This window comes from Scomber scombrus, chromosome 15, assembly GCF_963691925.1.
Source record: "Scomber scombrus chromosome 15, fScoSco1.1, whole genome shotgun sequence".
Classification (NCBI taxonomy): Eukaryota; Metazoa; Chordata; class Actinopteri; order Scombriformes; family Scombridae; genus Scomber; species Scomber scombrus.
Window position 1 is genome coordinate 24230119 of NC_084984.1, and position 14562 is coordinate 24244680.

Genomic DNA, 14562 nt, shown 5'->3' on the forward strand with positions numbered 1-14562 from the left:
GGAAATATGACATTTCTGTTAGTTTGATGTGTTGATGAGAGGAAGGTTAAAGTCTCCTCATCGCATCAGGTGTGACCCCAAGTAATACAACATAATAACTTGTTTGACTTGTTTTAAAATGGAATATGTCTATTAAAAAATACAGTTTTAATAGCTAGAAATCACAGATAGTGTAGCAGAGTAACCAAGTTTGCTTGTTTCAGCTTTGACACAGCCAGTTAAAGCTGCAAAAATGTATCAATCAGTCAATCCGAGTGACAGAAAATTAGTCCTCAGCTATTAAAAAAAAGAAAAAGTGATTCTAGTAGATATTACAGCAAAAATGTCCGATTGTTGTTAGTTTCAGCTCCTCAAATGTGATGATCTAATGCTTTTATTGTCATACATGATGCTCAGACAGAACAAAACTTATGAAGATATCACCATTTTCTGACATTTAGTAAGCAAAACAATGAATTGATGAATTGAGAAATCATATTCTGATAATCCAGTGTAAAGCCCATTTCTAGGAGTAACTAAAGACATCCTGAATGTGTTTGACCACAAATTCTGCAACACTAAACAAAGAAACCCAAGATTTTTTTGTTTTTTGTTGCACACCAGCTGGACGTAAAGTTAAATGAAAAGTATATGAAGGTTGGGTCTCATGAGTGAATATGTTGGACAGTAAAAACAATAACAGAAGCAACCACAGGTGTGTTTACAGAGCCGTCTGGAAATGGTCTGGTTAACTGATGAGGCCGGATTATAAAAGGGCTGTAGGCAAGACGGAGGAGGCTGTGTCCAAACTGACTGTATCAGCAGCTCTAATTAAACCCACCATGCTGCACTGTTTTCATACTGAAGACTGCCAAACAGAAGAATATTTTTACAATTAAAATGTTTCTTTCTATCTATCAATCAATCTATCAATCAATCAATCAATCAATCAATCAATCAATCAATCAATCAATCAATCAATCTATCTATCTATCTATCTATCTATCTATCTATCTATCTATCTATCTATCTATCTATCTATCTATCTATCTATCTATCTATCTATCTATCTATCTATCTATCTATCTATCTATCTATCTACAGTATCTATCTATCTATCTATCTATCTGCACTTCATGCTCAGCATTTAACACTAACTTCCTATCTACTTCTATCTATCTATCTATCTATTTATCTATCTATCTATCTATCTATCTATCTATCTATCTATCTATCTATCTATCTATCTATCTATCTATCTATCTATCTATCTATCTATCTATCTATCTATCTATCTATCTATCTATCTATCTATCTACAGTATCTATCTATCTATCTATCTATCTGCACTTCATGCTCAGCATTTAACACTAACTTCCTATCTACTTCTATCTATCTATCTATCTATCTATCTATCTATCTATCTATCTATCTATCTATCTATCTATCTATCTATCTATCTATCTATCTATCTATCTATCTATCTATCTATCTATCTATCTATCTAACAGGAAAATAACACTATTGTTAACCACTAGTGTCGTCCTCCTGGGTCAAATTGACTGTTTTGACTGTTCCTTCTTTCCTCCCTTCGTTCCTTCCTTCTGTCCTTCTTTCCCTCCCTCCTCCCTTCGTTCCTTCGTTCCTTCGTTCCTTCCTTCCTTCCTTCCTTCCTTCCTTCCTTCCTTCCTTCCTTCCTTCCTTCCTTTCCTCCCTCCCCCTTCTTTGTTTCTTTCCTCCTCCCTACCTTCCTCCCTTCCTCCTTCACTCCCTCCCTCCCTCCTTCCTTCCCTCATTCCTTCCTTCCTTCCTTCCTTCCTTCCTTCCTTCCCTCCCTCCTTCCTTCCTTCCTTCCTTCCACCCTCCTTTCCTTCCTTCTTCCCTCCCTCCCTCCCTCCTTCCTTCCTTCCTCCCCTCCCTCTTTCCTTCCTTCCTTCCTTCCTTCCCTCCTTCCTTCCTTCTTCCCTCCCTCCTTCTTTCCTTCCTTACTTCCTTCCTTCCTTCCCTCCCTCCTTCCTTCCTTCCTCCATCCCTCCTACCTTCCTTCCTCCCTTCCTTCCACCCTCCTTTCCTTCCTTCCTTCCTTCCTTCCCTCCCTCCTTCCTCCCTCCTTCCTTCCTTCCTTCCTTCCTTCCTTCTTCCTCCCTTCCATTCTTCCTTCCTTCTTCCTCTCTTCCATCCTTCCTTCCTTCTTCCTCCCTTCCTCCGTCCTTTCCTTCCGTCTTCCTCCCTTCCTTCCTCCTTTTCTTCCTTCCTTGACTCGAGGACAACAGGAGGGTTAAATAAGAGAACTATTTCAAAATAAGGGCAAAGACACATGCAACAGCCACAACACTGCCGGATGGCCCAGTGGCACTGGCTCAGGCTCTCCTTGGCGCTCTGATGCAGACGGTTGATGGAAAACAGGGCACAGCTGCGTTGATCAGCAGAGGAAGGGGAGGTTCGGTACCTGGCATGGCAGAGGAAAAAGAAACAGAACCACACAGAACAAAAACACAGGCAACAGGAAAATACATCATCCATTCAGGATGTGGTGGTTGTTTTGTGGACAGCACGCCAACGACAAATGACTTTTAGTTTCTCAACAGTTGGAAAAGCCCATACATGGTCACAGACTGAACCTTTAATAGCACCTTTCTAGTCTTGTCACCTCACAAATTGGTTTTACATTACAAGCCATGTTCACCTATTCACACACACACTCACACACTGATGATGGCAAGCTACCATGCAGGGTGCCCATTGGGAACAATTTAGGGTTTGGTATCTCACCCAAGGAAACTTTGACATTAGGACTGAAGGAGACGGGAATGGAACCGCTGATCTTCTGATTAGTAGATGACCCGCTCTACCTCCTGGAACCACAGCCGCCTATACAGCTTCTTGTTCTTGTCTATCTTAGCTAGCCCATGTGAAACAAATCTGGCACAAGGCCCTTTCATCTTCCAACATAAATGATGTAGACAGTTACGAAATCCGAACTTCAGAGACGCGTGATAGTCCCAGGTTTGACCGACGATGTGTTTCGGCTGACCGCTGGTGTTCAAATCACCGAAACGCATTTTAAAGTGTAAACAGTATTTTAGTCTTTCAGTTAGAACCAGAATTTTGATGTGATTATGGCATATTTCAAAGTTTTTGTTTGTAGGAAAATGTGACAATACAGGTGAAATGTCGATGTGTTGACCCTCAGCTTTTTAAAATGATCCCTGTCAGTTTTGCTACTGAATTTCAAACTACACATGGTGGCGTTACTTAACCCTTTGTAGTCGCACCAAAAAAATATTCCTACCTCTTTGTGGCCATGACAACATAAAACAGCCTAAATGTGATGTTTTACAAACCTGTAGAGACTCATTCACACCTCATTTGTTCTAAACCTTTTATTAAAAACATGTTAGAGACTCATTCTGTTCGTGTACAAGATGAAAAAATAAAACTCAACTTCAAAAATGTCTCCAGCAGGATCTCTGATGTAAGCAGTGTTTTGTGTTATTCTTCGTTTATACACTAAAGCACCACCTGTATCTATAGCAACCATAACACAACCTGTATCTATAGCAACCATAACACAATCTGATGGTCTGTCTGTGCATTACATACCGAAGGAAGGAAGGAAGGAAGGAAGGAAGGAAGGAAGGAAGGAAGGAAGGAAGGAAGGAAGGAAGGAAGGAAGGAAGGAAGGAAGGAAGGAAGGACAGATGACTCGGAGGAAGGAAAGAACGAAGGGAAGAAGGAAGGAAGAGAGGAAGGAAAGAAGGAAGGGAGGAAGGAAGGATGGAAGGATGGAAGGAATGAAGGAAGGAAGGAAGGAAAGAAGGACAGATGGAAGGAAGGAAGGAAGGAAGGAAGGTGAAATCTGCCGATATTCCCATCAGTAGACGACCCGCTCTACTTCCTGACCCACAGCAACCTGAACATGTTTATTGGTTATTGAAACATTTTTCTCTTATTAGCTAGCCCATGCAAAAAGAAAAGAAAAATCAGACGGCATTATTGAAGTGTGAAATGACCTGTAATGGAAGAAATTGCTTTTTTTACCTTATAAAACAGAAGGTTACTGAGCATGAGTTAACCTCCTGTTGTCCTCGAGTCAAGGAAGGAAGGGAGGAAGAAGGAAAGAAAGGAGGGAGGAAGGAAGGAGGGAAGGAAGGAAGGAAAGGAAGGAGGAAGGGAAGGAAGGGAGGTAGGAGGGAAGGAAGGAAGGAAGGAAAGGAGGGAGGAAAAGAAGGAAGGTAGGAAGGAAGGAAGGAAACGAGGGAGGAAAGGAAGGAAGGACAGAGGAAAGAAGGAAGGGAGGAAAGTAGGGGGGAGGGAGGAAGGAAGGGAAGAACGACAGAAGAAAGAAGGAAGGGAGCAAGGTAGGGGGGAGGAAAGAAAGAGAGAAGGAGGGAGGGAGGAAAGAAGGAAGGGAGGAAGGAAAGGACGGAAGAAAGGGAGGAGGGAAGGAACCCTTGAGGACGAGACGAAGCTTAAGTAGGACACCGTCGCTGTAAGATAAAAAAAGAAATTAAAGAACTGCTTGATGGAAAATAGAAATAGATAAACAGGAAGGACTTACTGCATGGGTCAACTATAACATGAGAAAACACAACAAGAAAGCAAAAAATTAATTACTTTAGTCTTTAAGGGTTTTTTTTTTTTTTAGAAATCACTTTCCCAGGAGTTTCCACCACTTCAGGGTAGAAAACGTGGCCAAGTCTATCGAGCGAAGCTCTGCGGCCGAGAGAGCAGAGAGGATCAGAGGATGTAGATCAGACTGTCGAAAACGTCCTGATGTCTTTGAGGAGACACGGTGAACAGAAACAACACACCACAGACATATACACAGGTCTGAGATCTGTGAAAAAAAGATTTAAAAAAGGGTCTTTTGTGGGCTTTTAATGCACCAATGTGTCGTTTCTCTATTGTTTCGTTTACAGAAATCTATAGTCCTGATGTCATGTTTGAGTTAACCCTCCTGTTGTCCTCGAGTCAAGGACGGAAGGGAGGAAGGAGGAAGGAAAGGAGGGAGGAAGAAAGAAGGAAGGAAGGAAGGGAGGGAGGGAGGAAGATGGAAGGAAGGAAGGAAGGAAGGAATGAAGGAAGGAAAATAAGGAAGGAAGGAAGGAAGGAAGGAAGGAAGGAAGGAAGGAAAGAAGGAAGGAAGGAAGGAAGGAAGGATCTATTACATTTTATGAATTATAGTTATTTTACGTGGCTATTCACAATTTTCGTCTCTTTTTTTATCCTACCTCTGGTGTTTCCTCATTGCAGATTCACTCACTTCCTGTTTTTATATTATTTGTTTTCATTTTATTAATATTTTCTGTCATTATTTATAACATAATGTTTTAACTGTGCGTGTGTTTGTGTTTTTATTATATAAAGTCAGACTGATTTCTTTTGTTTCATTCATTAAAGGACCAGTGTTTAGTTTAGCGGCATATAGTGGAACAAACTTGGCAGAAATTTAATATAATATTCATAAGTATGTTTTAATTAGTGTGTAATCACCTGAAAACACAAAAATGTTGTTTCCGTTACCTTAGAATGAGTCTTTATATTGCACCATCATGGTTGTACAGTAGCTCAGAAAGGACTATTAATGTCTATTATTGATGATATGTTGATTAAAGCAATAACTAATGTTCGAGTATTGTTTTAGGACCCTTGACTGACTGGAACTTAGAATCCCCTTTAGGGCGCCCCTGCCCACATGTTTTTTTTTTTGCGTTTCCATCAGGGATAGTACCTGGTACCTGGTACTTTTTTAGTATCTGCTCTGCCGAGGTTCCAAGCGAGCCGAGCCGATGCTAAATGTGATGTCAACAGACTGCCGGCCTCTGATTGGTCAGAGAGTCACTGGAAGAGTCATGAGCCGTCCCACACAAGAATCAAACCCAGCATTTTTAAATACCAACAACAGCGTTACAGTGATTCGTTTCTCTTCTATTGCTTTGTGTGTGACAGAAAGCCTCATACAGCAGCAAGTACACCATCACCTCCATGTCCTCCATTGTTTATGTGTTTGTGTCGCGTATAAAACGAAGTCACTGCAGTTTCGTGCAGCCGTTGCTATGACGACCCCGCTCACGTTGAGGAGGAACTATAGTAATGGAAAAGGTTGTTCCTGGTACCAAACCGAGCCGAGCAGAGTAGTGCTACAACTGTATAGTGGAAAAGCGCCATTAGAGGCACCTGAGAGCTGCACCGGTTCCTTTATCCTGTGATGCATGTTTTGAAGAACAACATACAGACACACACACACACACAGTAGAAAAACAGCTGATGTGGGCCCCATTGTGTGTGTGTGTGTGTGTGTGTGTGTGTGTGTGTGTGTGTGTGTGTGTGTGTGTGTGTGTGTGTGTGTGTGTGTGTAACAGAAAGCGCTTAAATGCCTGCACTGCCTCTCAGAGCAATTATTCTTGGAAAGAGTCTGTTTGCAAAACTCAGATCATGATTTTGTAGTAATCCCTTCATTTCCCTCCATGTGGCACACAGCTTGTTGCTTTAGCCTCTCTGACGAGGAAACCAAAACAACGGAGGGACACGGAGAGAGGACGGGTCAGCATTACTTCATTTCACGAGCTTCCTCTCATCAGATGTGTAACAGTTTGTCTGTCAGGTGTTTGCTGCTCTGAACATGCAGATGCAGTGTGAGAAAGTTAAAGTATGTCCACATTGTAAAAAAAAAAAAAAAAAGGCTAAAAACTATAATAATCCTGCAGCTGGGGCACCAATAAAATAGTGTAAATACTGTCATTTTCTGAAGGTAAAACGGTTTATAGCTTGAATGAATTTCCTCCTATAAAAACAATGACACACAGCTATAATACTAACGATCAGGCTTAAAATCACAGAAATGTTATAAAATTGAGTTTAATAACATCATTTTACACAACATTTTCCACATGAATCTAAATGTAAAGTAATAAAAGAGAATATAACTGCTTTAACAAACAGCTCAGTGTGTTGGTTGTGTGTGTATCGAGTGTGCAGTGAGAAACAAGAAATATGCAATATTTAAAATGAAAAATGCATTAAGTGTAGCAGAACACCTGCACTGAACCTAACTAACTACACTGTATATAACGTAATCAAAACTAGCACTAACAGAACAATGACTGTGGTGAATTTGTCAGAGTTGATTCTTATATAACGATACAGAGACAGATATTTTCTTTTTTATAGTAATAAAAATGTAAGGTAATTTCTTTTACTCAGGTTGGCAGTTCTGAATCTCTGTCTGACTCCAACCTGAAATAAACCATCAAAAAAAAAAAATTTGTTTCAATATAAGGATCAGTTTATAAATAATTAACATTTTCAAAAGATATTTTAAAAAGTCATCATGAGGATACCATAATATCATTTAACATTCTGAAATCAGTATCTTTATCTTAATTTACAAACTTCACGGCATAAAAACAAAAATAATAATATTAATAATAATAACCCTGAAACTTAAAAAAATAGAAAGATAAGAAAAATAAAATATAATAATAATAATAATAATAATGATGAGAAGAATAACCCCCAGAGACCCTAAAGTAAATAAAATTAATAAATATAATAAAATAAAAAGCGAAAAAAAATTATTATAAAACTGAGACTCTGATAATAATAATAATAATGATGATAATAATAATAATAATAATAATAAGAAGAAGAAGAAGAAGAAGAAGAAGAAGAAGAAGAAGAAGAAGAAGAAGAAGAAGAAGAAGAAGAAGAAGTATATTAAATAAATACAATAACAATATAACAACAGACATAAATCAATCAATGGATACAAATAATAATAATAATGATAAAATTAAACAACTCTTATGATAAAAGGCTCATTACAGAAACATGATGACGTAAATGACACAGACTCGATCAGCTGTTCGGTTGTGTCGCCGGATGATGACATCACCGCTGCAGTCTCCGGTAGGCTGCAGCTTTCAGCTCCTGCAAAGAAATAAAGAAGAAAAAATAAAATAAAAGATAAAAGATTTGGACTGAACCGCTGCAGTTTGCAGGTAAGATAAAGATCTCTGCTGCTTTTTGCTGCTCAACATGATCTTCTTCTCTCTGCAGCGTGTTAAAGTGTTTACAGACAGAGAGAGAAGACAAACTTTATTAGTAGTATTATTATTAGTATTATAATAAGACGACAGGAACATTTTCCAGTGTGTGTTTTCTCTTTAGTTTTCTACTGGACGCTCTGAGTTTAAAACAAAGTCTCATTAAATCATTTAATTATCTATAAATTGTCTCAAATGTTAGTTAACCTGCAGATTCTCTCTGTGCACACTCAGCTGTTAGTCTACGTTTATTTTAGTCTTTATTAAGGTCATGCATAATTTGCTCTTTATTGAAAAGAAAAGTGAAATAGCCTTTTCTGTCTGTTTTAAACAGTCTGAGTTCTGCTGTTGTCCTGCAACTATAATTACTGTCAGTGTCAATGAACTGAAATGAAACTAAAATGAAACCAAAATGAAACCAGCTGAGATGAAAATATTCAGTTTACTATCAGAGGGGACTGAAGTGAAACTGCCTTTAAAATAAGATTTAACTGTATTTTCACCAGTCAGACATTAGATCGTTTCTATTTAAAACAACAACGCTCAGATTTCCTTAAAGACTTTTTAAGGTTAATTTTATCAGTGAAAACAGAATAAAGGGCGATTTAACCACTTTTTTTCCCCCATAAAGATCATATGTGGTCTTTATTAAATTAAAAAACAAAAAAACCCACTTTACTGTTGCTTGTCACATCTGGAAGAGAGGTAGGATAGAAATATATGATAGATGGTCTAATGAATAAAATAAATGTTTCACTCGTCTAAAAGTGGTTGACACTATACTGTACACCACAATTACAGTACATATACTGAGTAAGCCTATACTACAGAACTGGTTTACTCATTTAAGTTTAACTGAACTTTCCTCTTAACTTCTAAATCAGAAGAAAACGTGTCGGTCCACTTCTCCACCAACCGGGAAGTCTGCACATTTTAACTCTGAACGTAAATATAATCGTTAAACAAAAAATGAATGAAAAAAAAATGAATCAGTAAACTACTAAAAAAAATCTATAGGTTTATTAATTTTACCTTTGATTCTCATAATTAAAGCCACTTTCAGACATTCACCTACTGCTAACTAATTAACTACCTACCTAGTTTGTCCCTGAAATATTCAGCAGGGACCAATATTTATTATTTATTATCAATATAATAATTTCCCGCCTTAACACTTCAGGTTAAATGCAGGTACGGCTGTTGTGAGACAATTGTTGCATTACCGCCATCTGCTGGTCTGTCTCTTTTCCTCATCTATTCCAGCATCGCCATGGCATAGTGTGAAAAGGCCAAAGATGGAAATGTTCCTGAATGTAGCATAGAGCTGGGTATCGTTAAAAAAATGACGATACCAGTATCAATCCAAGTCCCCTTAAAGTTACACTGATACCAGCTGAGTACTTCATTAGATACCCATCATTCTTTTATCTGGTGTAACAGGCGTGTAGTGTAGATACACTTTAGAGCGTTTAGGTGGCATCTTGGCTGCTGAACTGCTAAGCGCGCTAACTCAAATTCACCACGACTTCACCACCACAGACGGGTTGTAGCTGCTGTGGCAGTGGACCAATCACATGTTGCATTAAACCCAAGAACGCTTGCTGTTGATTGGCTGTGAGCAAGTCCATATAAATAGTCATATTTTTCTAGTTCTGGGTGCAAAAAAAGATCGATTGCAGGTATCGATTGACGGGAGACGTTTCAATACTACTTGGTATTGATTAATTTCGGTGGATACCTTAAAAGATAATGAGTACCGATACCCAGCTATAATGTAGAAAGGCCTGAAAGGTTTTCCCAGTAACTTCACTCTACTGGAAACTTGATGTGTGAAATACGTTTGTCTCTGTTTTTATTTGATTGTATTTCTCAGTCTCTGTTTTGTTGCTTTTAAATTTTCTCTATTAATAAACTGACTTGACTCCACTAGTTTAATTATAGAAAGTAAATCTACTGTTGCTAAAAGTCCGAAATTCCCTGAAAAATTCATGTGTGTGACTTCAGTATCCTCCAGACGCTCTGCTTCATGTTGTCACTAAAAACTTCAAATACAAAAATATGACACTTTTCTGCATCTCCTCATGAAAAGGCTCCTCCAGCTTTGCATATATTCAGTGAAGCAGGTGTTGTTAAAGACGTGTTGTGCTGCGTTAGGAAGCCTGCTGCTGCGGTCGGTCATTAGCACGCAGCTTAACTGAGGTGTGAGTTTCTCCGCTCTGCTGTGCTCAACCTGTACTTACAGCTAATGAGAGGTTGTGTATTAGTGCATTACAGTGCTTACGAGCACTGTGATGATACGGTTGCGGCGTGCTGGACTAATCATTTACAACAGTCCGGCTCACTTTGGTCATTACACGACCGAATGGCACCGAGGAAAACCGGCGTTTAACAATTACATGTAGCATTCATGTTTCAGAGAGGTGAACAATAATAATATCTCTCATTGTAGTAACATGTTGCTGGTGAGAGTCTAATGAGAAGAACTGCTTAATAGCTTAATATCCACAAAAAAAGCATACAGTATAAATTATCACCCAATTCTGTGTTAGATCAGACTTCATTCCAACTGATTACCACTGGTTTTACACATATTGAGGTTTTAATACAGTGATCATACTGTTCAGTTACTTTCATGTTTTTTTGTCATGACATGTTAAAGATATAACTAAAAGAAAACCTGAACACAGTGACAGTGAGGACAGTAATCCAGTCAGCCAATCACAGAGCTTCAAATTCAAAATTTTAAATACTTTTCTCCTCTTTACCTTTTTTTTTTTTTTGTTCAATCAAAAGAACATCATCAAACCTAAAATAGGACAAATAACACAACAACTTTAGATAACTACACAACAACTACATGGTTTCAGTGACAGCAGTGTCCATAGTAACCACCATAGTAACCACCGTCAAGTCAAAGTTTCTATAGCACATTTAAAACAACCTCAGTTGACCAAATTGCTGTACAAGCTGAAGATAGAAGTTAAATTATAAATAAGTAAATTATAAGTAAGATATACTATAAAACTATAAAAACACAATAGATAAAAGCAAATATAGTTACACAATTAAATTCAGGATCTCAAGCTCAACTAGGATTAAAAGCCGCTGCAAAAAGGTGAGTCTTAAGCAATGAATTTGAATTTTCTAGGGTCACCATAGTAACCACCATGGTAACCATCCTGGTAACCACCATAGTAACCACCAAATTCAATCAAATCAAATTGTATATATATATATACAGCACCTTTCATACAGACTAGTGTAGTAACCACCATAGTGACCATCCTGGTAACCACCATAGTAACCATTCTGGTAACCACCATAGTAACCACCATAGTAACCACCATGGTAACCATCCTGGTAACCACCATAGTAACCACCCTGGTAACCACCATAGTAACCACAATAGCAACAACAGAAAAAGTTTCATTCCTACAATTTTCTGGCGTGACCCGAAACAACCTTTGAAATAACTAACAAACTAAACATTATTTACATTCATTGAACAAAGATTCTGAAAATAAAATGCACATTTCTCACTAGAAATGTTATCAAAACACATATAAATGCTGAAACTATCTTAATAACAGGTGATACATTTCTTATCGTTGCCTACTTTATGAAAAGGTGGTTATAGTCTGCCTTAACAGACAGAAGGGAGCAGCATTGGATGTTGTTTATTGATTATTGCCTAGTTATCTTTGTTCATTAATTACGTTCAAATACAACACCTATAATATCAGATCTCAGGATATTTTAACATTATCTGACCCTCTTGTGCACACTGAACTTGGTAAACATGGTTTCAAATATTGCTGCACATAAATGGAGCTTCAGAAGATTTATTATAGGTTATACTTTCATGGTTGCACATTTCTCTTAATGTGTAAATGAATGTCTGAATTAATTATTTATCTATCTGTATGTGTGAACTTTTTGCTCACAGGACTCTCTTGAAAAAGGGTTTTATATCTCAGTGAGACAACCTGTTTAAATAAAGGATTAAATAAAAATAAAATATTCGTTTCCACTGAGAGTAAAAGGAAAGGCAGCTATCTTGTTTGACTTAATAGACAGAAACTTGTCATGTGATGGAGACGTAGGCCAATAAACAAAAAGCCAAACAAAATGTGGGCATCTCACTGTTTTAAAGCCATTATTGTAAAACAGTACAGTAGTATTTAGATGGTTTGATCATCTCACTTCATTCTTCTTCAATGAGGGATCAGAACTGGAACACAATGCTTGTATTATGAATGGAAATAGGTGTGCAAGTGTCTTTTTGAACTTCTTTTTTCTCATTTCATGGTGTTTATAACCAGCATGTTGCTTCAGATTTGACTCTAACCTCTGACAGTGTTGTGAAACTTGCGTGGCAGTGCGATCTGACAGTCCTGCCTGCTGGAGGTGTGTCAGACCTGCTGGAGACCTGTTATAACTCCCACAGCTGTTCTTACATCATTTTCCTGGCAGCTGTCGCGGCCTGCTGTTCACGTGCCAGCCAACACTTTACCTCCCTCACCCACCGTGTCGTCCACCGTGCAGAAAAACAGCCACAAACTAAACCTCCTGAGGCCCGATCTGTTTTACAGCAGCTGCTTTGACATGCTGCGAGTATATCTGTGCGGCAGCGTTGTTGTTATAAAGAGAATAGAAGACATATTGAAGGTCCTAAAGGGATAACAGATCTGTAAACCATCGGAGACCCCACAAGGCTCGACCAGCAGAAACCTAGACGCCCCCACAAGAGAAAACAAACTGAGTCTGTCTGTAATTAGCAGATTCAGAGCTACTCACAGCTCTCCAACTTCTGTATTCATACACAGAGCATATTGATATAAATATCTGAGCACAGTGGTGTTTGCTTAATAAGGAATATTCACTGTGAGCCAATGAAGTGATGGGTGAAGTCTTCCTGCAGGGTTTGTAGTCCCAGATTCAAGGAAAGGCTTTTCTTACAGTTAACAAATCTCATGTTTGGATCCAAACCAACAAAGAACTGATCCACTACCAAGTATTGTGTGTGTGTGTGTGTGTGTGTGTGTGTGTGTGTGTGTGTGTGTGTGTGTGTGTGTGTGTGTGTGTGTGTGTGTGTGTGTGTGTGTGTGTGTGTGTGTGTGTGTGTGTGTGTGTGTGTGTGTGTGTGTGTGTGTGTGTGTGTGTGTCCAAAGTTTATCTTATTCCTCAGTTGTTGTCCAAAACCCTCCTGTGGTCAAAATTGACCTCAGGTCTGTTATTAACAGAACTGACTGTTACTAACAGTCAACAATTTTGCAGGACAAAAACTGCAGGAAGACAACAGGAGGGTTAAATCCAAAAGAAAAAAAATGTTGAGGGTGTTTTTTTACAAAGGGAGGAAGGAAAAGAAGGAAGGAAGGATGGAAGGGAGGAAAGATGGAAGGGAGGAAGAAAGAAGGAAAGGAGGGAGGAAGGAAGGAAGGAAGCGAAGGAAGGAAGGAAGGAAGGAAAGGAGGGAGGAAGGAAGGGAGGAACGAAGGAAGGATGGAAGGAAGGAATGATGGAAGGGAGGAAGAAGGAAGGAAAGGAGGAAGAAACGGAAGGGAGGTAGAAGGAAGGAAAGGAGGAAGGAAGGAAAGAAAGAGCGAAGGAGGGAGGAAGGAACAGTCAAAACAGACGGGGTCAATTTGACCCGGGAGGACGACACGAAGGTTAAAAAAAGTTGTAAATCTGATGAATCTGTGAAGGAAGATTTAAGACAAAAGAGAAGCCTAGTGTTTCAGAGACTGTGATGATTTCTCTAGTAATCCTGTAACTATTGTCTGTCTGCAGTGATGCACATGTCGGTGCGTGAGATCCACGTCTCCTCGGAGCCCGACTCCTCCTACTTCCTGCGGGTGGACTGGAGGGGGCGGGACTTAGGTTCAGGCTTCCAGCTGCTGCTGACTGATGGACAGGACGCTTGGAGAGGAGAAGGTAAAAAGCAGGTCGACCTCGCGGCTCGTTTGTCTCACGTTTTACACGACTGACCTGACAGATTTATGGGTTTATACTCACCCGATGCTCGGGCAGCCTCACCTGTTTGACCACACACACGCACACACACACACACACACACACACACACACACACACACACACACACACACACACACACACACACACACACACACACACACACACACAGACACACACACACACACACACACACACACATACCTTTCTCACTTCACCTGTGTAAAGGTTTAAGCCACCCTCGTTGACCTGCTCAGCTGCTTGGACAGTTATATTTATTAGTTTGACCTGAAACCGTCTGAAAGCTGTCAGCTGAGGATTCAACGAGAAACTTTCCTCAGGGACACACCTGAAGAGACTCACACTTTAAATTGTTCTGATCACTTTGTTTAAGGACATTTCATCCGTTTTTGCTTAGAAGTTTAAGTTGATGGTTTATTCTTTAATCATTTCAAGTTTCTCATATCCAGATAAAATCCAAATTAAAGACAAAAAATACAAATAAGATTACGATCTGTGTTGCTTTTCATTGGCTGCATGCTAATTGATTAATCAATTAGTTA

General features: G+C 39.0%; 2 protein-coding genes across 2 annotated transcripts in view; one reads left to right on the forward strand and one right to left on the reverse strand.

Annotated features, from left to right (window-relative positions):
• Positions 1 to 11828, reverse strand: part of LOC133994952 (tripartite motif-containing protein 16-like) — a 31034-nt gene extending 19206 nt beyond the window's left edge. Inside the window, exons 1-3 of the mRNA XM_062434195.1 lie at positions 11799 to 11828; positions 11272 to 11408; positions 2315 to 2428 (exon numbers count right to left, since the gene is read on the reverse strand). Of these exons, the coding sequence (XP_062290179.1) occupies positions 2315 to 2428; positions 11272 to 11408; positions 11799 to 11828 (281 nt within the window). The remainder of the gene's footprint in view (positions 1 to 2314; positions 2429 to 11271; positions 11409 to 11798) is intronic.
• xrcc4 (X-ray repair complementing defective repair in Chinese hamster cells 4) overlaps positions 7957 to 14562 on the forward strand; it is a 48611-nt gene continuing 42005 nt past the window's right edge. The window contains exons 1-2 of the mRNA XM_062434991.1: positions 7957 to 7982; positions 13818 to 13961. Coding sequence (XP_062290975.1) covers positions 13820 to 13961 — 142 coding nt within the window. The 5' untranslated portion in view covers positions 7957 to 7982; positions 13818 to 13819. The remainder of the gene's footprint in view (positions 7983 to 13817; positions 13962 to 14562) is intronic.